General features: G+C 47.3%; 2 protein-coding genes across 3 annotated transcripts in view; one reads left to right on the top strand and one right to left on the bottom strand.

Moving 5' to 3' along the window:
• Positions 1–1,427: 1,427 nt before the first annotated feature.
• On the top strand, positions 1,428–10,871 carry ELOF1 (elongation factor 1). Of its 2 annotated transcripts, none has more exons than XM_044282927.1 (4): positions 1,428–1,526; positions 5,972–6,090; positions 6,829–6,899; positions 8,383–10,871. In XM_044282927.1, exons 2-4 carry the CDS (start codon positions 5,975–5,977, stop codon positions 8,445–8,447), a joined length of 252 nt encoding a protein of 83 aa, XP_044138862.1. In that variant the 5' UTR covers positions 1,428–1,526; positions 5,972–5,974; the 3' UTR covers positions 8,448–10,871. The 2 variants fall into 2 exon arrangements, with proteins under 2 accessions (XP_044138862.1, XP_044138863.1); XM_044282928.1 differs by having other exon boundaries at positions 1,490–1,526; positions 5,975–6,090.
• Positions 10,872–18,149: 7,278 nt separating this feature from the next.
• The window catches only part of CNN1 (calponin 1), a 43,050-nt gene continuing 38,131 nt past the window's right edge, over positions 18,150–23,068 (bottom strand). The window contains exons 4-7 of the mRNA XM_044278972.1: positions 22,509–22,646; positions 20,256–20,366; positions 19,651–19,797; positions 18,150–19,377 (exon numbers count right to left, since the gene is read on the bottom strand). Coding sequence (XP_044134907.1) covers positions 19,135–19,377; positions 19,651–19,797; positions 20,256–20,366; positions 22,509–22,646 — 639 coding nt within the window. The 3' untranslated portion in view covers positions 18,150–19,134. The remainder of the gene's footprint in view (positions 19,378–19,650; positions 19,798–20,255; positions 20,367–22,508; positions 22,647–23,068) is intronic.

The following is a 23,068-nucleotide window of genomic DNA, read 5'->3' as shown; positions in this document are numbered from 1 at the left end:
AAGAGCTAAGCAGGAGAGGGCAAAGCCGGGGGATAATGTGCTCTGTTCATCAGGGGAACGGGGTTAGGGGAGCATGAATTTTTTTGTTGTATCAAAACTATGGGGGTTTTAGTATTGTAAGGCGGCATTATGTGAGGTGCACTAAAGGGAAAAGCTATTGTAAAGGGGCTGCCAAGGGGGCATTACTAATGTGCAGGGGCTCTAAGGAGTCATATCTACTTTGTAGGGGCACCGGTGTGTTAGAACAGCCCTGATTGGCAGGTTTCACAGGATGGCTGCAGCTCCTGTCCATTGTGTCTATGGTCCATGTGGCTGCCGTAAAGCCTCTCTCTAAATGCTGTTAAGAACAGCTCAGCCAAGATGGCCGCCCCACTCATGTTCAGGAAATAGAAAAAAGGACCAGCTTTTTCTTAAGGGGGTTCTCTGCTTTGGACAGTTCCAGCTTCTTAAAGAAGGGTCCCTTGAAAATAAGCTGATCAGAAAGAGTCCTGCTGGGACCCCCATCGATCAGCTGTGATGTGGAGGTCACTGTTAAGGGGGCAGGGGCCACTACTAAAGGGGCAGCTGCTGTGGAGGTCACAGTTAGGTCAGCAGGGTACTGTGAGGTCACAGTTAAGGGAGCGGGGTACTTTGTCAGTAACTGTTAAAGGGACGGGTGCTGTGGAGGTCTCTGTTAAGGGTGCAGGGAACAGTGGAGGTCACAGATTATGGGACAGTCCCCTATGGAGGTCATTGTTAAGGGGCAGGGTGCTGTATAGGTCACTGTTAAGGGGACGGGCCCCTGAGGAAGTCAATGTCGAGGGAGTGGGGTGCTATGAAACTCACTGTTAAAGGGGCGGGCTGATGTGAAGGTCAAAGTTAAGGGGACCCGGCTGCTGTGAAGGTCAAAGTTAAGGGGATTGGCTGCTGTGAAGGTCAAAGTTAAGGGGATAGGCCGCTGTGGAGGTCCCATTTTAAGGATGTGGGGCACTGTGGGGGTGCGGGTGCTGTAGAGGTCACTGTTATGGAGGATACCGTCAATATCTTTTAAGGACACACACAAACATTAAATGAAATAGATTAAATCTACCCGTGTGAAGTCAGGTCCTTCTGCTAGTGTATGTAGGTATGTATATATATATATACACACACTGGCTGTATAGAAGGGTTCTGGACTCACAGGTCACATTTTCACTCTAGCTGTGGTCCGGGCCTCCCTAGCAACCACCCATCATGCTTAACAACGACGCACATCCTTGACGTCAGCCCTGTCCAATCAGCAGCGAATTCTCCCTTCCTTTTCCACCAATCATATGCCAAATCACCTCACGCTGAATGACGCGTCTTCGGAGCCAATGGGACGTTACCGCTGAGTTGTCCAATTGGAGGCTGGAGAAGGCGGGACAACGCGCGCTAGTCTATCAGCTGATTGGCTGTTGACCGGAAATAGGAAGTGTAGTCATTGTGGGGGGGCGATTTCCTTCCACGCTCATTGCTGACCCGGATCGTGAGGGAGGAGGCACGAACTATCAGGCGGGAAAGCTGAGGTGATGATTAGGACGTGTGTTCTTCATTATAATGTGTCGCAGGGTCCCCAGTCCCAGGCAGGTTATATACGAGCATGCGGAAGGACTCCTCTGTGTATAATGGTGATGTGGCCAGGAGTCCTGCAGCTGATTCTTAGTCATTTGTGTCAGGAAAAGCTTGGTGACCCCTCAGGGGTGACTGTATGATGAATGTAGCAGCAAACGTGTGTCTGCCGCTCCGTTCAACTCTGTGGAACTGCAGCGGATTCTCACGTGCTGACCCCGCCAGTCAGACTCTTCTCCTGCAAATAGTTGTTTTTCAGTTGGAAACCCCTTTAAGGCCCCAGAAACCGGAGTGGCAGTGCTAGATCTGTTAGGCTTTGTTGCAGGCCATTCCCCAGCTCAAAGCGGACAACCCAACACAGTAGATCCAGACTAGGTTCCAGCTCTGTGAGTCCTGGGCTTTCATCACGGCACATGTAAACTCTTTGCACAGGGTACATGTCACTGGTGAGGCCAGCCATTGGCTGCAGCAGTGCAAGGACTGGAAGTGCAGTAAAGACGGCCCAGAGCTGAGTGGCGGGTAGCGGGTAAGGCCTCTTTCACACTTGCCTTGGCCGGATCCGTCGTGTACTCCATTTGCCGGAATTACACGCCGGATCCGGAAAAACGCGAGTGAACTGAAAGCATTTGAAGACGGACCCGTCTTCAAAATGCGTTCAGTGTTACTATGGCAGCCAGAACGCTATTAAAGTCCTGGCAGCCATGGTAAAGTGTAGCGAGTGTGCGGTATACTTACAGTCCGCGCGGCTCCCGGGGCGCTCCAGAATGACGTCAGAGCGCCCCATGCGCATGGATGACGTGCCATGCGATCACTTCATCCATGTGCGTGGGGCGCCCTGATGTCACTCTGGAGCGCCCCGGGAGCCGCACAGACGGTAAGTATGCTGCTCCCCACTACACTTTACCATGGCTGCCAGGACTTTAGCGTCCTGGCAGCCATGGTAACCGTTCAGAAAAAGCGAAACGTTGCATCCGGTAATGCGCCAAAACTACGTTTAGCTTAAGGCCGGATCCGGTTTAATGCCTTTCAATGGGCCTTAATTCCGGATCCGGCCTTGCGACAAGTCTTCAGGATTTTTGGCCAGAGCAAAAAGCGCAGTATGCTGCGGTATTTTCTCCGGCCAAAAAACGTTACAGTCCGGAACTGAAGACATCCTGATGCATCCTGAACGGATTTCATCTCCATTCAGAATGCATTAGGATAAAACTGATCAGGATTCTTCCGGCATAGAGCCCCGACGACGGAACTCTATGACGGAAGAAAAGAACGCAAGTGTGAAAGAGCCCTAAGTATTTAGGGTTAACCCCTTAATGACTGACATTTGTCGTCACACTTCAGTCATTTGATCAGTTATTTCCATCAGGTATAATGAAAAGATCTGCTCCTGTTCTGTGTTTTTGACCTGGTTTTGCTCACAATAACTGATGGAAATAACTTGGCAAACAACTGAAGTGTGAACTGAGCCTAAGGGTACTTTCACACTTGCGTTTTTCTTTTCCGGCATAGAGTTCCGTCACAGGGGCTCTATACCGGAAAAGAACTGATCAGGCATATCCCCGTGCATTCTGAATGGAGAGTAATCCGTTCAGTTTGCATCGGGATGTCTTCAGTTCAGTTGTTTTGACTGATCAGGCAAAAGAGAAAACCGCAGCATGTTACGGTTTTCTCTCCGGTGAAAAAAAAACTGAAGACATGCCTGAACGCCAGATCCGGCATTTTTTCTCATAGGGATGTATTAGCGCTGGATCCGTCGTTCCGTTATGCGCATGCGCAGACTGAAAAAAAGGTGAAAAAAATAAATGCCTGATCCGTTTTGCCGGATGACACCGGAACGACGGATCCGGCATTTCAATGCATTTTTTTTCGACTGATCAGGCATTTTTAAGACTGATCCGGCAGGCAGTTCTGGCGACGGAACTGCTTGCCGGATCTCTCTGCCACAAGTGTGAAAGTAGCCTAAGACGAGGTGCTCTTGTGAGCGGTCCTGTTCTGTGAATGAACTGTGACCAGCAACCCTGGTTCTTATAGGGGCCTTTTGCTCTACTGTCAGGATCAGAAGTAGGTCCGGTTCCAGCTGTTAACCCTGTCTGTGACCGTTGTATGATCAAAGGGTATTCCTCCCTCTGATTGGGTCCCAGTGATCCGATCGGATGTCTGGTAAGAACTCTACAGTAAGCCAAAGAAAGGATCATAGATAATCAGTTCTCACCTCTCCTGTCCTTATACTATACACAGTGATAAGCAGGGTGTTCTAGTGGTGATAGATAATCAGTTCTCACATCCCCTGTTCTTAGGCTACTTTCACACTTGCGCTTGATCGGATCCGTTCTGAACGGATCCGATCATATTAATGCAGACGGAGGCTCCGTTCAGTACGGATCCGTCTGCATTAATAACTTAGAAAAATTTCTAAGTGCGAAAGTAGCCTGAGCGGATCCGTTCAGACTTTCAATGTAAAGTCAATGGGGGACGGATCCGCTTGAAGATTGAGCCATATTGTGGCATCTTCAAACTGATCCGTCCCCATTGACTTACATTGTAAGTCTGGATGGATCCGCACGGCCAGGCGGAGCGGAGGCTGAACGCCGCCAGACTGATGCAGTCTGAGCGGATCCGCCTCCATTCAGACTGCATCAGGGCTGGACGGAAGCGTTCTGCTCCGCTCGTGAGCCCCTTCAAACGGAGCTCACGAGCGGACAGCAGAACGCTAGTGTGAAAGTAGCCTTATACTATACACAGGGATAAGCAGGGTGTTCCGATCTGCGACTTGTTTATTTCGTCCCCAGCACGTGCGTGATATTCTGCTCCACTGTAGTCAATGACTGGCCTCAGCGGAGCCAGTTATTGACAGCACTGAATGTGGCGGCTGCACTTTCTACACGTTTCTTTTATTCCCATTCAGACTTGCACATGGTTTGCTGCATTTCCAGCACATACATATAGAGATTTTTTCACTTTTTCTGAGGACAAATTCATAGATTCCTTACAATTATTCAGTGTATAACGGGGTTTTCCACTGTATGTGTGTGTATGTATGTATATATGTGTGTATATATATATATATATATATATATATATTATATAATTTTTTATTTTTTCAAACGGCACAAAAAAAGGCAGTTTCTCTTTACATAAATCTAGGCCTTTAAACAGCCGTATCCTGATGACAGGATTCTGTCATCAGAAATGAGCCCTATAAGCTAAACATATGGCGATGTCCCTTGTAAAACACTGAATCCTAAATGAGTTTATCTAATGCCCCTGTGGCTCTATATTCATAAAAAAACGTTTATATCACCTGCCAATCACTTCAAAATGTGTCCAAGGGGACGTCTCATGCTGAAAGGGGCTCTGTGGCTCTGTTCCTTAAAGGGTTAAATAAAGTCATGGGCACCTTCTTTAAACACTGAATCCTAAATGAGTTTATCTAATGCCCCTGTGGCTCTATATTCATAAAAAACCATTTATATCACCTGCCAATCACTTCAAAATGTGTCCAAGGGGACGTCTCATGCTGAAAGGGGCCCAGCTGCAGCCATGACGTTTATGTGCCCAGCGCCGCCTCCTCAAGTGAATTCGCCGCCCTCCCTTTTATTATATCCGCCTACTTCAGTTCGTGGCTGCCTCTGTAACCTCCGCCCGCTTCATCCAGATCCCGCGCACTAGGTATATCCTGGTGCGCCCGTGCGGACTACTGGCAGCGGCCTCGTACCTTCACTGACTGCCCTATTACAGCCCATCCCAGCCATCTAACCTAGTGCGCGCGAGCGGTGGTTAGAGAAGCAGTGATGACTGAGGTAGGCGGATCGCATGAAAGGGAGGACGGCTATTTCACTACAGAAGGCGGCGCTGGGCACCTAAACGACATGGCTGCAGCCGGGCACCTTTTACCAGGAGACGTCCCCTTGGGCACATTTTGAAGTGATTGACCGGTGATATAAATCCTTTTTTTAATGAATCTAGAGCCACAGGGGCATTCGATAAACTCACTTTAGGATTCTGTGTTTTACAAGGGACATCGCCATATGTTTAGCTTTTAGGGCTCATTTCTGATGACAGAATCCCTTTAAACACGGAGAGGAGAAAACAGAGAGAAAAAAAACACCTGTTCCTTAAAGGGTTAAATAAAGTCATGGGCACCTTCTTTAAAGTACAGTCATGCAGTGCAGAATTTCTGCTTCTTCGTAATGGATTTTTCTGCCCATTTACCACAAAATTCATTCCCTGCATTGCAAAGGATGGCCTCCATCGGAGATTGGGTGGCGGGGTGTAATCTAAAATCCATTATTAGATGGTAGATATCAATAACCCCTACAGAAATGCACAACTACTGCTCTCAGCAGGAGAGGATTGTGGATGTTGAGAGCCTTGTAGTTTAACGGCCCTGTTTCTTTTATTGTAGAAGATGGGCCGCAGAAAGTCGAAGAGAAAGCCTCCACCTAAGAAGAAGATGACGGGAAATCTCGACACCCAGTTCACGTGTCCATTCTGTAACCACGAGAAATCCTGCGACGTCAAGATGTAAGACTGTATTCATACCTCAGGTTGAAATCAGACCTGCGTTTCCGTTTGCCGCAGGTGTACGACATTATTTCTACGACCAGTTATGTCGACTTCTATGTCTCCTGTTGGGGGGATAGTTGTCCGTGTAGATTCTCTGTGGAGTGTGAACAGCATTACACAGACCCTTTTCACATTCATGGGACACAGTTTGTCATTGGATTTGTAATTTCCGCGCAGAATCCGCACCAAATTCTATGTCAAGCCTGGAACGTGTACAGGGCCGGACGTGTGTCCACCATGTGGTAATATAGGGGTGCTGAGGGTGCCAGCCCCTGTTTTTGTGCGGTCACATGATCCCTCTCACCCCGTTAGCAGCCCTGAAAGGGACCCTGTGATATAGACGCCACTATCCCTTAGAACCAGGAGTAGCAGACTGCATCTCGTGATCTTTCCGAGCCGCTGATTGGCTGAGGGGGGGTCATGTGATATTCCATGTGATTCCAAGTGCCAATAAAAAAAAAAAAGAAAGATAGACCTTTCAATCGTGGAAATATGTGTTCCTTTTAAAGGGAACTGTCAGGGCAGCATACTAGAGATCACCGGTTCCCACCTAGATGATCTGTTCACGACCCGTAAAACCGGGCGTCCAAGCGGCTGCACTGGAGGCATCATATGACACACTGCTGTAAATTCTTACATTTGTTATACTCCTCCATTGCCGAAAAACCGTCTTACTCCATTTCCTTCTTCCCACAGGGACAGAGCTCGAAATACGGGTGTCATCTCCTGCACAGTGTGCCTCGAGGAGTTCCAGACCCCCATAACGTGTATCCTTTCCTTGGACTTAGCCTGTGGTGCTGCATATCACTCATGTCCCTCTGGACAGTAGAAAATTTGGTCACCTTACCTTGCAGTGGGTTAGATACCTGTGACAATATAGCAGAACCTGAATGTGCAGGTCGTGCTGTCAGAGATGGGAAAGTGTTAATAATCCACTGGGATTGTTCCAGGGAGGGACCGGGATAAACGAAAAGTCGGAGATAATCTAGATTAACGAGAAAATGTAGTGAAGGAGCTTTTCGGTACCTCATCGGGGTGGATATCGTGGTGTAGGTACGTTGACCAGCTGGTGGTATAATCTGCGCCCCGTGTCTGATGGTGGTCACCGTATGCCCTGCAATAAGCATTTTCCAGAACATTATATGTGTATAGATGTGATAGTGGCCCCGGCTCAGGAGCTCTGTGGCGAGCCGGTGTGCGGGGTGGACCTGCTGCTCCATTCATACAGGGCGCCTGTTCTCATGATCGTTGAGGGACAACCTCCAATCAGATTCTTGTCCTGTGGGTAGGGAGTAAGTTGATATTGTGGCACAGCTCCTCTAAAAGGAACCTGACATCTCCATAATGCCCCCAACCACCTGCAGAACCTTAACGGTGTTGTCCCAACCACCGGGTAGCCTGGAAACGGCGCAGCAGTGGGCACCAGGTGGTCGGCACTTAGTCTTATCTCACCTTAATAACAGCAACATGAGACGCTGAAGTTATCCAATGGTGTGTTTTGTTGTCAGATATGATGGCCAAATTTGCCCCCCCCCCCCCTCCTTTATGTAAATGAGTAGCTTGAAGTCAAAGGGGCGGGAGCCTTCACGCTTCAAGTCAAGCTTGCCCTGTCTCCTTCCTGCCTCCATCATTCTTTTTTGTGGCGTAATGTGCCAGGTATCCCGCACTTGCGCCATCCTTTTTTTGATTGCTCGGCTGTGGTGTGCTCAGAGGCTCACTGCATAGGCGCAGACTCCCGGGAGAGAGAGCGCCCGCGTGCTGCGGGATCTGAGCCTCTGAAGCTGAGCATGCCACAGCTGGACTCATTGCGCAGGCGGTGGAGTATCGTGGGAGAGAGAGAGCTGCCCATCAAGAGTGAAGGAGGCGCTGCAAGCTTGACTTGAAGAATGAAGGTCACGCTCCCTTGACTTTGTGCTTCTCATTTACACACTTTACTACATAAGAGGGTAGAGCACAGCATAGAACAGGGCACATATCTTGTAGTCAGAGTATCACATGGCATCTGTCTGTGAACAGCGATGCCCAGCAGCCATGATACTTTGAGTGCAGTGCAACCCAGCCATATGAGGGGGTCATCACATTGTTGCTGGGGGACTGTGGTCACTATGGAGCCTCGGACAGCTTTCCTTGGTTTAGTCCATATAGATATATGCCCCCTCTGTTACGTGCTGGTACCGCAGAGCTCCCGGGGCCCCTCCTGCCAGCTCTTCCTGTGCTTCTGTGTGTCTTTCCCTTAACGCTTCTGCCCAGATCTGTCAGAACCGGTGGATGTTTACAGTGACTGGATCGATGCTTGTGAAGCTGCCAACCAGTAGCATTGTGCCAGGCGGGCGATCTTATCAGTTTGTACCAGACGCCCTCTCTATGTTGACTTGTACTTCCCACCATGACTTCTTGAGGACAAGTTCAGAGCGCCCTCTGGTGGCAGAAGATGGCCAGCTTCCAGACTTCACAATGAATGAATGCAGACCTTGGCCGCTAGGGGCTGAATCTACCGGGGCGCATTAGAGCAGCGAGATTATAGGATGCTTTAGGGTTAATTTCTTCTTATTTTCCCCTCTAGTGATAATCGTGTTATTTATGTACTATATTCGAGGACTCTCCTCCCGCCACCTAGCGTGTGTGCCGGGGTGCTGCAGCCACTGGCTTTTTTGGGGTCCATACGATAAATTTAGTTGCTGACTTTAAGATCTTGTACTGTCAATTTTTTATTTTATGTTTTGCTAAAAATGTCAGAAATGAGTGCACAACTGTAGACGTGGGAAGCCATACTCTGAGTTGCATCATGCCATGTGCTCCATTCACAACCAGAGCTGCGACCACATGCCTTGGTTCATGGTAGGGGGGAGTTTATTAAGTCTGTCGTTTCATGTGTAAGTCTTTAATAAGAAGCATGCTGGCGTAAGATGCCCAAATTTGAGGCACAGGCCTATATTTTGAGCTGGCATAGATTTGTGCGAGAATTTACACCAGAGTATGCTACAGCTATTCTAGTATGGATGATTCGGTATATTTCTGAATGCAGCTCTGGGTGTAACTGGAGTATGTCAGGTCTCACTGCTACACAGCACGGTCTCTGATGTGATACGTGGCAGGAGATCATCTTCCTCGGTGCACACCAAAGCATACTGCATTATGGGACCTGCTTGTAAATGCAGCTCTGGGTGTGACTGGAGTATATGTCCATATGTAACACAAAATGACAAAATCAAAGTATTTGCAACTTTATTTAAAACTAATGTCTGTCTCCCTTCAATGGTGCTCCTGTCCACGGCTCTGTGGTTTTTCTTTTACTCCACGTAGACTGTGGATGTACCATGGTGTTGGTAGGGTTAAACTGTGACCAGGTTGTTCTTCCAGATCTGTTTTTATGTATCTGCTGTTGTCAAAGCCCCTCCCCCACATACTGGGAAAGAGAAGCGTTTCAGAGGCTGCTCCTGTATCTCACGGCTTCCAGAGTGGTGTGTAGTTACTCAGTTCTACCACAAGATGGTGCAGTCATATGTACAATATACATATGGACATAGTGGCCGATTAATAAGTGGGTGCCCATGGGCACACAGTGTGCAGAGGCAGAAGGTGAGACCGCCATCTTGTATACCTGTGATTTTTATTTTATTTGCCAGATCAGTCCCAAGCAGAAGTGTTTAATGATAACGGACTAGAAATGATGACTTTTACTTTCCAGTTTTATTTTGTAGGTAATGAATGCGGTGTACGTAACTCAGAGCAGAGATCTGTTACCACTTTGATGTAAAAGTGATAAAAAAAAAAAATTCTACCCTCACTTTTTATAATAAAAAGTGCTGTGATATATGAACCAAGTCGAGAAGTTTTGTAAAGGGGTGCGAGGTTGTGACCAGGAGGTGAATCTGTGTTGTAGTGTGTCCTTTACTGGTGGAGTACAGATTCCTGACATACATGCGCTCCGCACCAGGCGCCGGCTATAGACTGGAAGCTTTGCCTCACATCAGACCATTGGTCAGTGTGTACGTTTATAAGCTGTCTGGCCTAAAGGGGTTTTCTGGGCGTTTTATATTGATAACCTATCCTCTGGATAGGTGATCAGTGGCGTCCAACACCCGGGACCCTCCGCCAGTCAGCTGTTTGAGAAGGCAGCAGCCCTCCTGTGAGCGCCTTCTCTTAACTTTTTCTAGGCTAGTGACAACACATTCAATGGTCACGTGGCCTAGGAGCAGCTAAGCCCCTTAGAAGTGAATGGGGCTGAGCTGTTATACCAAGCACAGCCACAATACAATGTACGGCGCTGGGCTTGGTGAGCTGAGAGAAAGCTGCGGCGCTAATGTGGGTACTGGTGCCTTCTCAAACAGCTGATCGACGAGGGTCAGTTTTTTTTTTGTTTTTTTTTCTATTAAAATAATATTTTTAAAAAAGTGTTTTTCCCCCTCCTTGCTACGCCACTCCTACCCATCACTGCAGCCATGATGTCATGTATTTGGCTGCAATGATGTCGTTTTTTTATGCCGCACATGGCTGCAGTGGTCACATGTTGTTAATGTGGCTTTACCACTGTTGCCAGGTATATGGAGCCTGGCTGGGAGAAGCCGTGCTGAATCTGGTAAGTACTGAGCAGTTCTTTATTGCTACAGCACCCCCACAGGAGAAATTAAAGTGTTACTCCAGGTATACCGTAAACAAGTTTTCAGAAATTAATAGTACAGGTAACTATAAGAAACTTTGTAATGTGTCTTTTATTAAAGAATGATGCTTCCTCTTGAGCTTCCCAGGGTGATTTCCTTCTCTTCTCTCAGCCTCTTATCTCTAGTAGCTCCAGCCTCACAAACAAACATCTATTGAGAGATGTCGTCCTGATTTTGATAAAACCTACTTGTTAAGCATCATTCACACGTTTGTGTTCCACGGACAGCACACGTCCCCATTCGCGGTCAGTTTTTTTTTTTTAGCACTGATGGATGCTCTATTTTGTCCATGTTCACGGATCCATCACGCCCATTATAGTCTGTGAAAACCACAGATGCAATCAGTGTTTCACGGATCATTAGTAAGAGATTCTTTGAAAATGATTTTTTTTTTCCAGCTGTTCAGTGTCTGTGAAACATTGATGGCACATGGACAGCAAAAAACAAACACAGATCCGTCATGGACATCTTCACGGAGGCATTACTGACCACCTTTTCATGGATTTAAGCACTGACCTGGACAGGTGAATGAGGCTTTAGGCTGAGTTCACACTTCAGTCATTTGGTCTCATATTTCCATCAGTGATTGAGCCAAAACCATGTGCGGGTCAAAAACACAGAACAGGAGCAGAACTTTCCATTCTACCTTACCTTTGAATAGGCTTCACTACTGGCTTTGGCTCACAATAACTGGAGTGTGAACTTGGCTTTAGAAGAATCCCTAGATGAGTAGTGGATCAGCTGTAATCTGTGGTGACACCTGCCAGTAAGTGTTCAGTTTCCCTAAAGCAAGCATGTCAAACTCAAAGGCTAACATGGGCCAAAAAAAACAAAATTTAAGTTTGTGGGCCGCATCAAAAAAATATTTTTTTTTTTTTTACAATATAATGCAGACGGATCCGCTCTGAACGCAAGTGTGAAAGTAGCCTTAGGGGCGAGAACCTGGGATCTTTCATCCCTTGTCCTATTCAGCTCTATCAGGGTGAATAGGACTTCACACTGTCCCTGCTGCTCTGTGCCTTGTGCACACAGCATCAGGGATGTTACCATGGCAACCAGGGCTTCTGTAGCGTCCTGGCTGCCATGGTAACTGATCGGAGCCCCAGGCTTACACAGCTGGGGCTCCGATCAGAAGCTGCCACTGCACCACCAATGAGGGGGAGGGGAGAGGTCCCTGTGGCCACTGCCACCAATGATTTTAATACTGGGGGGGTTTACAGGGGCTGGCGCACTGTGCCACCAATGATTTTAATGGGATGGGAGGTTGAGGGGGGGGGGGCGGCACACTGCACCACCAATGATAAATTACCCCTTTATACAGGAGGCTGGTACTGGCAGATCAGCAGTTAACCCCTCAGGTGCGGCACCTAAGGGGTTAACTGCCTCTGATCGCAGCTCCCTGTCAGCGGCAGGGTGCCGGCAATGCGATTCTGCTGCCGGCACCCGCCTCCTGTATTGTGTTAAAGACTGACTTTCACTATCAGGCCACACAGAGCGGCGCCCAGCGATGTCTCATACTGCCGCTCCGTTCGCCTGCAGTGCTCCATTACTGTCTCCTCTCCTGCTCCACATGCTGCTGATTACTATCGGAGCGATGGCAGGAGACATGGCTGTAGCGCTGTCCAATCGCAGCGCAGGGAGAAGGAACGCCCACTAGTGAAGCTGATGTCTCCTCCCATCGCTCCGATAGTAATCAGCAGCATGTGGAGCAGGAGAGGAGACAGTAATGGGGCACTGCGGGCGAACGGAGCGGCGCCCAGGACTAATGGTGAGTGCTGAGACATCGCTGGCCGCTGCTCTTTGTGGGAAATGGGAATAGTCCTATCATTGGTGGCGCAGTGCGCCCGCCCCTCTCTCCTCATTGGTGGCGCAGTGCGCCCGCCCCTCTCTCCTCATTGGTGGCGCAGTGCGCCTGCCCCTCCTCCCCCCCTCTCTTCTCATTGGTGGCAGCGGCAGCAGCACAGGGGGAGGGAGGACAGCTTCCTTCTCCCTGTGCTGCTGAGAGAACATGAGCGCGCCGATAGCAGCGTGCTCATGTTCAGAGATACTAGACTGCCGGGCCCCAAAGATATTCATTGCGGGCCCCAAAGATATTCATTGCGGGCCGCATGCTTGACACCCATGCCCTAAAGCATCCCCAAAGTGAAAATTAAAGTGTACTTCCAGTTAGAAAGTTTTCAGAAATAGGTAATACAGGTGACTATAAGAAACTTTGTAATAATCTTTATTAAAGAATGATTCTGGCCCCTGGGCTTCCCATGTTGCTTTTTCCTTCTTAGCCTTTTATTTCTAGTAGTTCCAGTCTTTGGCTCCAGACTTGCACACAAAAGTGTATGGAGAGAGAAGGATGCTGCAGCCAGCTACTTAGTGATTTATTACCCAACTGAAGGGTGGTGGAGCCTTATCTTACTAGAAATAATGGCTAAGAAACTGCTGTTTGTGTGTGTCTCCTCCAGCCGCCGCCGCCTCTTCCTTCTCTCTCTTCATAGATATCAATGTTAAAAGCAGCAAAGAACAAAGCATCCTGATAAAAGCAAATAGAATAATTTTTCTTAAAAAAAAAAAAGATATATTACAAAGTTTATTATATTTGCATGCACTATTAATTTATGGAAAGCGGAGGTATGCTTTAAGTATTGCACAGGGCTCCTTCACATAAATGGGTTGTCTGTGTAAGACTATATTCACACGACCGTAGTGTATTGCGGATACGAAAAACACGGATACCGGCCCGTGTGTGTTCTGCAATTTGCCAACCGCACGCCTGTTCTTGTCTGCAATTGCGGATAAGATTAGTACATGCTTTATATTTTTGCGGGCTGTCTGCATCTTTTGTGGCCACGTTGAAATGAATGGGTCTGCACCCGTTCCACAAAATTGCGGCACGGATGTGGACCCATTCATACGGTCGTGTGAATGAGCCCTAATACAGGTCAGGTCCTCCAAGGTGAGATGCTGTCTGTAGCAGCTTCCTACTTTGTCCAAGATATGAGCAGAAGACCCCCCCCCCCTTTCTATTAATGCCTTAATAGGATATATGAAAGTGGGTTCTATAAGCTTTGTGTTTTCATTCCTCAGCGATGCCAGATCTCTGCTTGTTGTCAGTGAAAATTAAACAGATCCTTTGGAGTCTGCGTTGTGCTATATCTAGTAAATGCATGTGTAATGGATTGATTGTTTTCTAGGGAATGTATTGGCTCACCTAGACAAACTGTAGCAATCAAGGGTGTGCTGATTTGCTGCTAGCAAGCAGAGATCTTGACCATTACTGGGGCATTGAAAAGTGTACTGGATTAAAAACTATTTTACTCTTGGTGTATCGCATCCTCTTAGCTTGTTGCTTTTTCTTTCACCATTCTCCTTTGTCCAAAATGAAACCTTCCCTTATAATGGGATTTCATCAGATGTAGGCTTCATGCACACGTTTGGGTCTATTTGGCTATTCACGTGGAGTTTTTTTTTAATGACCAGTAGCTGTCCTGTTTTCACTGCCATGTGGGCCCCATTGGAATCCACGGGTCCATTTTTAACAGGCATTTAGACAGGAGTATACCTGATGTTAAAAACAAAAAACAAGAAACGGATATCCTGTTTTAAAGGACTTTCAGGGGGTAAAAAAACAAAACAAAAAAAATCACACTCAAAATTAAAGTGGAAAAACACACTACAGGCTGATCCAACTTTGATGTAATGTCCTTAAAACAAGTCAAAATGAGGCTCAGTAGTGTGTGTGGCTCCACGTGCCTGTATGACCTCCCTACAACGCCTGTGCATGCTCCTGATGAGGCGGCGGATGTTCTCCTGAGGGATCTCCTCCCAGACCTGGACTAAAGCATCTGCCAACTCCTGGACAGTCTGTGGTGCAACATGACGTTGGTGGATAGAGCGAGACATGATGTCCCAGATGTGCTCAATTGGATTCAGGTCTGGGGAACGGGCGGGCCTGTCCATAGCATCAATGCCTTCGTCTTGCAGGAACTGCTGACACACTCCAGCCACATGAGGTCTAGCATTGTCTTGCATTAGGAGGAACCCAGGGCCAACCGCACCAGCATATGGTCTCACAAGGGGTCTGAGGATCTCATCTCGGTACCTAATGGCAGTCAGGCTACCTCTGGCGAGCACATGGAGGGCTGTGCGGCCCTCCAAAGAAATGCCACCCCTCACCATTACTGACCCAATGCCAAACCGGTCATGCTGGAGGATATTGCAGGCAGCAGAACGTTTTCCACGGCGTCTCCAGACTCTGTCATGTGCTCAGTGTGAACCTGCTTTCATCTGTGAAGAGCACAGGGCGCCAGTGGCGAATTTGCCAATCTTTGTGTTCTCAGGCAAATGTCAAACGTCCTGCATGGTGTTGGGCTGTAAGCACAACCCCCACCTGTGGACGTTGGGCCCTCATATCACCCTCATGGAGTCTGTTTCTGACCGTTTGAGCAGACACATGCACGTTTGTGGCCTGCTGGAGGTCATTTTGCAGGGCTCTGGCAGTGCTCCTGTTCCTCCTTGCACAAAGGCGGAGGTAGCGGTCCTGATGCTGGGTTGTTGCCCTCCTACGTCCTCCACATCTCCTGATGTTCTGGCCTGTCTCCTGGTAGCGCCTCCATGCTCTGGACACTACGCTGACAGACACAGCAAACCTTCTTGCCACAGCTCGCATTGATGTGCCATCCTGGATAAGCTGCACTACCTGAGCCACTTGTGTGGGTTGTAGACTAAGTCTCATGCTACCACTAGAGTGAAAGCACTGCCGGCATTCAAAAGTGACCAAAACATCAGCCAGGAAGCATAGGAACCGAGAAGTGGTCTGTGGTCACCACCTGCAGAACCACTCCTTTATTGGGGGTGTCTTGCTGATTGCCTATAATTTCCACCTGTTGTCTATCCCATTTGCCCAACAGCATGTGAAATTGATTGTCACTCAGTGTTGCTTCCTAAGTGGACAGTTTGATTCACAGAAGTGCAATTGACTTGGAGTTACATTGTGTTGTTTTAGTGTTCCCTTTATTTTTTTGAGCAGTGTAGATATATATATATATATATATATATATATATATATATATATATAATGCACAACTTGGGGGCTAATAGCTAATCAGCAGGGCATGGTGGGAGTTGTAGTTTTACAACAGCTGGAGGGCCGCAGGTTGAGCATGCCTGCTCTAAGGCCTCTTTCAGACGGGCATTGCGGGAAAATGTGCGAGTGCGTTGCGGGAACACCCGCGATTTTTCCGCGCGAGTGCAAAACATTGTAATGCGTTTTGCACTCGCGCGAGAAAAATCGTGCATGTTTGGTACCCAAACCCGAACTTCACAGATCGGTGTTCTGTAGATTGTATTATTTTCCCTTATAGCATGGTTATAAGGGAAAATAATAGCATTCTAAATACAGAATGCATAGTAAAATAGCGCTGGAGGGGTTAAAAAATAAATAAAAAAAATGTAACTCTCCTTAGTCCACTTGATCGCATAGCCTGGCATCTCCTTCTGTCTCCTTTGCTGAACAGGACCTGTGGTGAGCATTCATTGCAGGAACAGGACCTGTGGTGTCATCACATGATCCATCACCATGGTAAAAGATCATGTGATGGAACATGTGATGACTGGAGTGACGTCCCCACAGGTCCTGTTCAGCAAAGGAGACAGACAAGATGCTGGGCAGCGCGATCAAGTGGACTAAGGTGAGTTAAATATATTTTTTTTAACCCCTCCAGCGCTATTGTACTATGCATTCTATTTTCAGAATGCTATTATTTTCCCTTATAACCATGTTATAAGGGAAAATAATAATGATACTCCATACCGATCGTCTCCTAGCAACCGTGCGTGAAAATTTCACCGCATCCGCACTTGCTTGTGGATGCTAGCGATTTTCATGCAACCCCATTCATTTCTATGGGGCCTGCGTTACGTGAAAAACGCACAAAATAGAGGATGCTGCGATTTTCACGCAACGCATAAGTGATGTGTGAAAATCACCGCTCTTGTGAACAGCCCCATAGAAATGAATGGGTCCGGATTCAGTGCGGGTGCAATGAGTTCAACTCACGCATCGCATCCGCGCGGAATACTCGCCCGTGTGAAAGGGGCCTAAGGGGCTGCACATTTAACCAAGAGTCATTTGTACTTAAAGGGAACCTGTCACCAGTTTTATGGTGTCCTAACTAAGGGCAACATAAATAAGTGACTGATTCTCTTAGCAAAATGCTGGGTCACTTTCTTTAATTGACCCAGTCGATCTGCCAACATCTTGTAATGAAAAGCTCCAGCTGATAATGATGAGTCATGAATATTCATGAGCTCCTGACTCTCCCCGCCCACCTGCTGCTGAATGACAGTTATTTTCCATATGAATCAGCAGTACGCTGGACTCGCTGACATCACGCTGGACTCAAATCAGCTCATTAGCAGGCGGCATCTTTGTGTGTATATTATGAGGTAACCATCTGTCACACCAGTAAGTGAATACATCTAACGCACTTTTTTAGTAGTTAATGATTGTATATAATTAGTTAGATTATAATCAAATATCCACATGACAGGTTCCCTTTAACATATTGCAGCTTTGGCCCAGTCAAGTGAATGTGACTGCTCTGCCCGGGTCCAGCCACTATGAGCAATAGAGAGCTGATGAACAATGAAGGGGCAGCAGCGCTCACCAACACCCGCTAAAATCAGCTCATCGGTGGTAGTGCGGAGTATCAGCCTACTTTCTGCCAAAAACAGTGCCACCCTTATCCTCAGGTCGTGAGTGTTACTGCGGCAAACTTTCACATCCATGGAGCTGAACAGCATTGCAGGACACAACCTCTCGATAGGTGGGGTCTATAAGCAGCTATATTTTTCTAACCTCCTCTCCCTAGATGAAGTCATTTGGTATGTGCTCATAGTCACGTGACCAATAAGCGCCACCCTGGGGAGGGGCCAGTTGGTAAAATGGAGGCTGGACATGTCAATATGTCTCTTATGTAGAAATGTTCGTGCTCCGCCATCAGTAGGGGGTGGTCGATGTCACATTATGTGATGACTGGAGATTTCCTTTAAATCAGGGATGCTCAACCTGTGGCCCTCCAGCTGTTGTAAAACTACAACTCCCACCATGCCCTTCTGTAGGCTGTCCGGGAATTATGGGAGTTGTAGTTTTCCAACAGCATGCCTGCTTTAAACCATCAGCCTATGGATTGGGAGACGACTAGAGCATGATGGGTAATCTCTGGGCAAAGACTTCCCCAACCACTGGTGCCCTTGCCCATGGATTTAGTTTTAACCTCTTCTTTGCTGCTTCTCTCTGCTGAATTGGCATTAGCCCTCCCCCTGGCATCACGGCGCACGCAGACAAACCACACGGAGCCCTGGTAGAAATATATATCTAGAAATATATTTGCAGTCGGTTCTTAAACAGAGCGGAGGTGAGGTGTTGGACACTGCAGTGATGAGAGGAAAGGGTGGCGGTAGGGGAGGGCAAGGGGCATGCACAAAACGTAGCCAGGCAAGTCGTTCATTACGCTGTGGTCTGCAGAGCATTGCACCCGTCTCGGTGGCTGTCGTATCCCTATTAACCTCTCACCTGCCCAGAACATATTCCGATAAATGGTCCCCTCTCATCAGAGACCTGCCCCATCCACCCGTATCCCCTGCCAGACTAGGAAAGCTGCAGAGCATCGCTGCCCTGACGTCACCTATTTCTTTGCCTTCTGCCCACCTCTGCAGCGATGCTCTGCAGACCAGCCGTCACTCTCGTGGCATGCTTAGCACAGGGGGAGGATTGTGATGTGTAGATTGTATATCCCCACAACCATCAGGACTGCCATTAAAATAATAATAATAAAAAATAAAAATAAAGTTTGTGACCCCCGCCGACTGAGTGAAAAAAATGACACAGGGTGCAATGCTCTGCAGATGTCCATCTAAATATCAAAGAAGGCAATGTGGCGTTTGTTGTCAGTCTCTTGTAAAAGTGGTGTCAGGCGCAGAGGGAATAGGTTTATTTCTTTACTGCCAAAGCAGCGGGCATAGGCTGGCACAGAATGGGAAGCTTTACCCCTTTTCTGCCAGGAGAGCAGAAAGTGGGTAGGATGAACTTCATTCTCTGCCAGAACAGCAGGTATGGGACGGGCAGCATCTAATTGCCAGAAGGCAGGCTGGCACAGAGTGGGCATCATCTATTTCTTCCTTTGCAAGAGCAAACACGGATAGTGGGTAGCATTTAACCCCCTTTGCCAGAGCAACTAGCACACACTGGCATAGAATGGGCAGCATGAACACCGTTCTCTGCCATAGTAGCAGGCACACGCTGGCACAGAAGAGGGTGGTGTGCGGGTTATATTGGGAATGGATGGTGTTACTCGGAGTTGTAATACTGATGGCTGTCGTCGTAGTTCCCGTCCTCATTAAAGAGCATGTTGGCATCCGTGCAGTACTTGGCGTCGTAGACCTGGCGCGGGAGACCGTACACAGTCATGCCTTGCTGAGATGCTCCCTTGTTCGTTCCCATTTGCAAGGGTATGGTCTCGGTGTCGCAGTGCTCCATGCCAAGCTTCTGCTCAAAGATCTGGCGCTTGGTGCCTGGAGCCGTCATGCCGGCCTGAGGAAACAGGGAAAGTGTGTTAGGCCTGTAGTGCAGAGTAACTTACGCCTTACAGCCACCACTAGGGGGAGCTCACTCCATACTTATATCTACAGCTCCCATTGAGAGCAATATTACTACTCATGCAATGAGCTCCCCCTAGTGTTGACTTGTTCTGCTTGGAATGTGAGACGATTTCATTTATTCCTGTAAACGGTGGATGGCATGGTCAGCAGATACAGACTGCACCAGAGTTCTGCTACTATGTCCCTGGCGGAGATTTAAACTCACCTGGGATGCCCCTTTATTGGTGCCCATTTGTAAGCTGATGGTAGCTTGATCCAGCGGCTGTTCATTGCCCAGTTTGGGGTCATACAGATGTCTACGGGTGCCATATGATGTCATACCCTTTTGGCTGGCAAACCTGTTGGTTCCCATCTGCAAGAAGATCAAACATTTCAGAAAATGCCACCCCTTGAACTAACGAGAACCGTTTTTCTATATGTCCTATTTCTCCAGTATCCTGATATCCTTCACTAGAATCCTGATAGTCTGCTGCCACCTTGTGGTGAATGTTGGAATGTGACAATGGTAATTGAGTTCTACTCAAAATTCCCTGCAAATCCATCAGCAGACCCTGTATCATCTGCTCATTACATATATGGAAGGTATATAGTACAGGGGTCAGCAACCTTCCGCACTTCAGCTGCTGTGAAACTACAGCTCCCAGCATGCACCCTTGCTCGGCTCTTCTTGTAAAGGAGGATTCTGGGAGCTGTAGTTTCTGAACAGCTGAAGTGCCAAACACAGTTGCTGATCCCTTGCTTCCTTCTAATGTGACTTTATCGCCCCCTGCTGGTGACACATGAGAATGCACACATCCACAACTCACTCACCTGAAGTCCAATGATGTTTCTTCCTTCTCTAAGTTTATCAGGGTTGAATTTCCTCTCCTGACGGTCGGCGTACTTAACTCCAAGGTCGACTTTGGCACCTTTCGACTTGGCCTAAAACATTGAATATTCATATATGTAATCATATCATCAGATTTCATTGCTACCCCCTAGTCTATAGTGATGCATATTCAATTGCATGTTGTGCTCTATTTGGACACTACGATCGATGATTCCAGCTTTTAGCTGCATTTTCTGTTGAAGCTTATGGAATACATATCCTATCTCGCCGGAGGCTCAGGTTGTAGTTTGCCCCTTGCTTTACACTGCAGCTCTGCTTATTCATATTTGATGTTGTGTATAAGCCCAAGCTCGGCAGCTGGTCAGTCCAGGTCAAATGATTTCAACTGCATGGACAGTATGCTTAGGAAACTACCCACATGAAAATGAGTCTCCATCCTGTAGAAATCTTCTCCTTTTCTCTAGTCACATGCAGAGCTGCAGCAAATTCACAAAACCCTGGTTCATTGCATTGTGGGAGATGTCATTTTGTTTAGTTTTTTTCTTATTTAGATTACTTTACAGTACTTGGTGTAATGTACCATAATGAGGTATGCACTGTACAGGCATAAACCCAGTAACGAACATCAGTGAAATGTGAAAAGGCCAGGATGCAGCTCCGGATGTAACTGGAGTATAATGCATGGTGAGATCAGTAGCAGAAAATCCAAGTATGTAATGTAGAGGACCCTAAAATGCCAGATCATGCTATGAACAGTATATCAAACTTCAGCATTAAAAACTGGATTGGCCATCCTGTTGCACTGCACATATTGACCACCAGGTGGCAGAAGGACACTGTAACTCTAATCTGTAGTGCCTGTGGAGGATGTGATCTTCGTATAGAGGGGTTTGTACCTTCCCAGGAGCTATACATTACATCACGCAGTGCGACATGGGTGGGGAACGGCTGCTCATGGCTACTGTATGGAGATGCCCTAGGCTGGAGGCACAGATGATATGCTGCTCTTCTGACTAATAGGTCTGTCTCACACCTGTGCGTTATGTAATATTTGAAATATATGCTGTAACTATATATGGTGAGAAGTGATGTCATCTCAATCAGATGGATCTTTGAGAAAGAAAGCGGCAGAGAAATGGGGAGATCGTTGCACGATAAATAATGTATGCACACAGTGACTCCACCAGCAGAATAGTGAGTGCAGCTCTGGAGTATAAGTCAGGATGTAACTGAGGATCAGTACAGAATAAGTAATGTATGTACACAGTGACTGCACCCGCAGAATAGTGAGTGCAGCTCTGGAGTATAATACAGGATGTAACTGAGGATCAGTACAGAATAAGTAATGTATGTACACAGTGACTGCACCAGCAGAATAGTGAGTGCAGCTCTGGAGTATAATACAGGATGTAACTGAGGATCAGTACAGAATAAGTAATGTATGTACACAGTGACTGCACCAGCAGAACAGTGAGTGCAGCTCTGAAGTATAATACAGGATGTAACTCAGGATCAGTACAGGATAAGTAATGTATGTACACAGTGACTGCACCAGCGGAATAGTGAGTGCAGCTCTGGAGTACAATACAGGATGTAACTCAGGATAAGTACAGGATAAGTAATGTATGTACACAGTGACTCCACCAGCAGAATAGTGAGTGCAGCTCTGGAGTATAATACAAGATGTAACTCAGGATCAGTACAGGATAAGTAATGTATGTACACAGTGGCTCCACCAGCGGAATAGTGAGTGCAGCTCTGGAGTACAATACAGGATGTAACTCAGGATCAGTACAGCATAAGTAATGTATGTACACAGTGACTCTGCTAAAAGAATAGTGAGTGCAGCTCTGGAGTATAATGCAGGATGTAACTCAGGATCAGTACAGGATAAGTAATGTAATGTATGTACACAGTGACTGCACCAGCAGAATAGTGAGTGCAGCTCTGGAGTATAATGCAGGATGTAACTCAGGATCAGTACAGGATAAGTAATGTATGTACACAGTGACTCTGCTAACAGAATAGTGAGTGCAGCTCTGGAGTATAATACAGGATGTAACTCCGGATCAGTATAGGATGAGTAATGTAATGTATGTACACAGTGACTGCACCAGCAGAATAGTGAGTGCAGCTCTGGAGTATAATATAGGATTTAACTCAATTAAATAAATGTTCTGAGTGGTTGATATGGACAATATGTCACTGTCACACTGGTGACCACTGGGACTTACCACGCCGGCCAGGGCGAGCAGTGTAGACTGGACTTGGGTAAGGTTGGTGTTCTCAAACAGATCGTTGGCCTCAAATATATCGTGTGATTGGACGCCGTACGCTGTGATGGCCTTGATAAAGTTTCCAATATTTTCCAGCTGCAGAAAGAGAGAATCGGGTTAAGGTGATAGTAAAATGAGTGTTTAAAGGGGTTGTACAGGTTTTAAAAAAAAAAAAAAAACATGGCTGCCTTCATCTAGAAACACTGCCACACCCGTCTATGGCAAATGACAGCTTGTAGGAGCAAGTGAGCATCAACGAGCCGTACACTTAGGCCCCTTTCACGGGCGAGTATTCCGCACGGATGCGATGTGTGAGTTGAACGCATTGCACCCGCACTGAATCCCGACCCATTCATTTCTATGGGCCTGTGCACACGAGCGGTGATTTTCACGCATCACTTGTGCGTTGCGTGAAAATCGCAGCATGCTCTATTTTGCTCCATAGAAATTAATGGGGTTGCGTGAAAATTGCAAGCATCCGCAAGCAAGTGCGGATGCGGTGCGATTTTCACGCACTG

Source organism: Bufo gargarizans, chromosome 2 (genome assembly GCF_014858855.1).
Source record: "Bufo gargarizans isolate SCDJY-AF-19 chromosome 2, ASM1485885v1, whole genome shotgun sequence".
NCBI classification, from domain to species: Eukaryota; Metazoa; Chordata; class Amphibia; order Anura; family Bufonidae; genus Bufo; species Bufo gargarizans.
The sequence above is the reverse complement of the archived record's forward strand: the minus strand, read 5'-3'. Positions and strand labels throughout refer to the sequence as shown.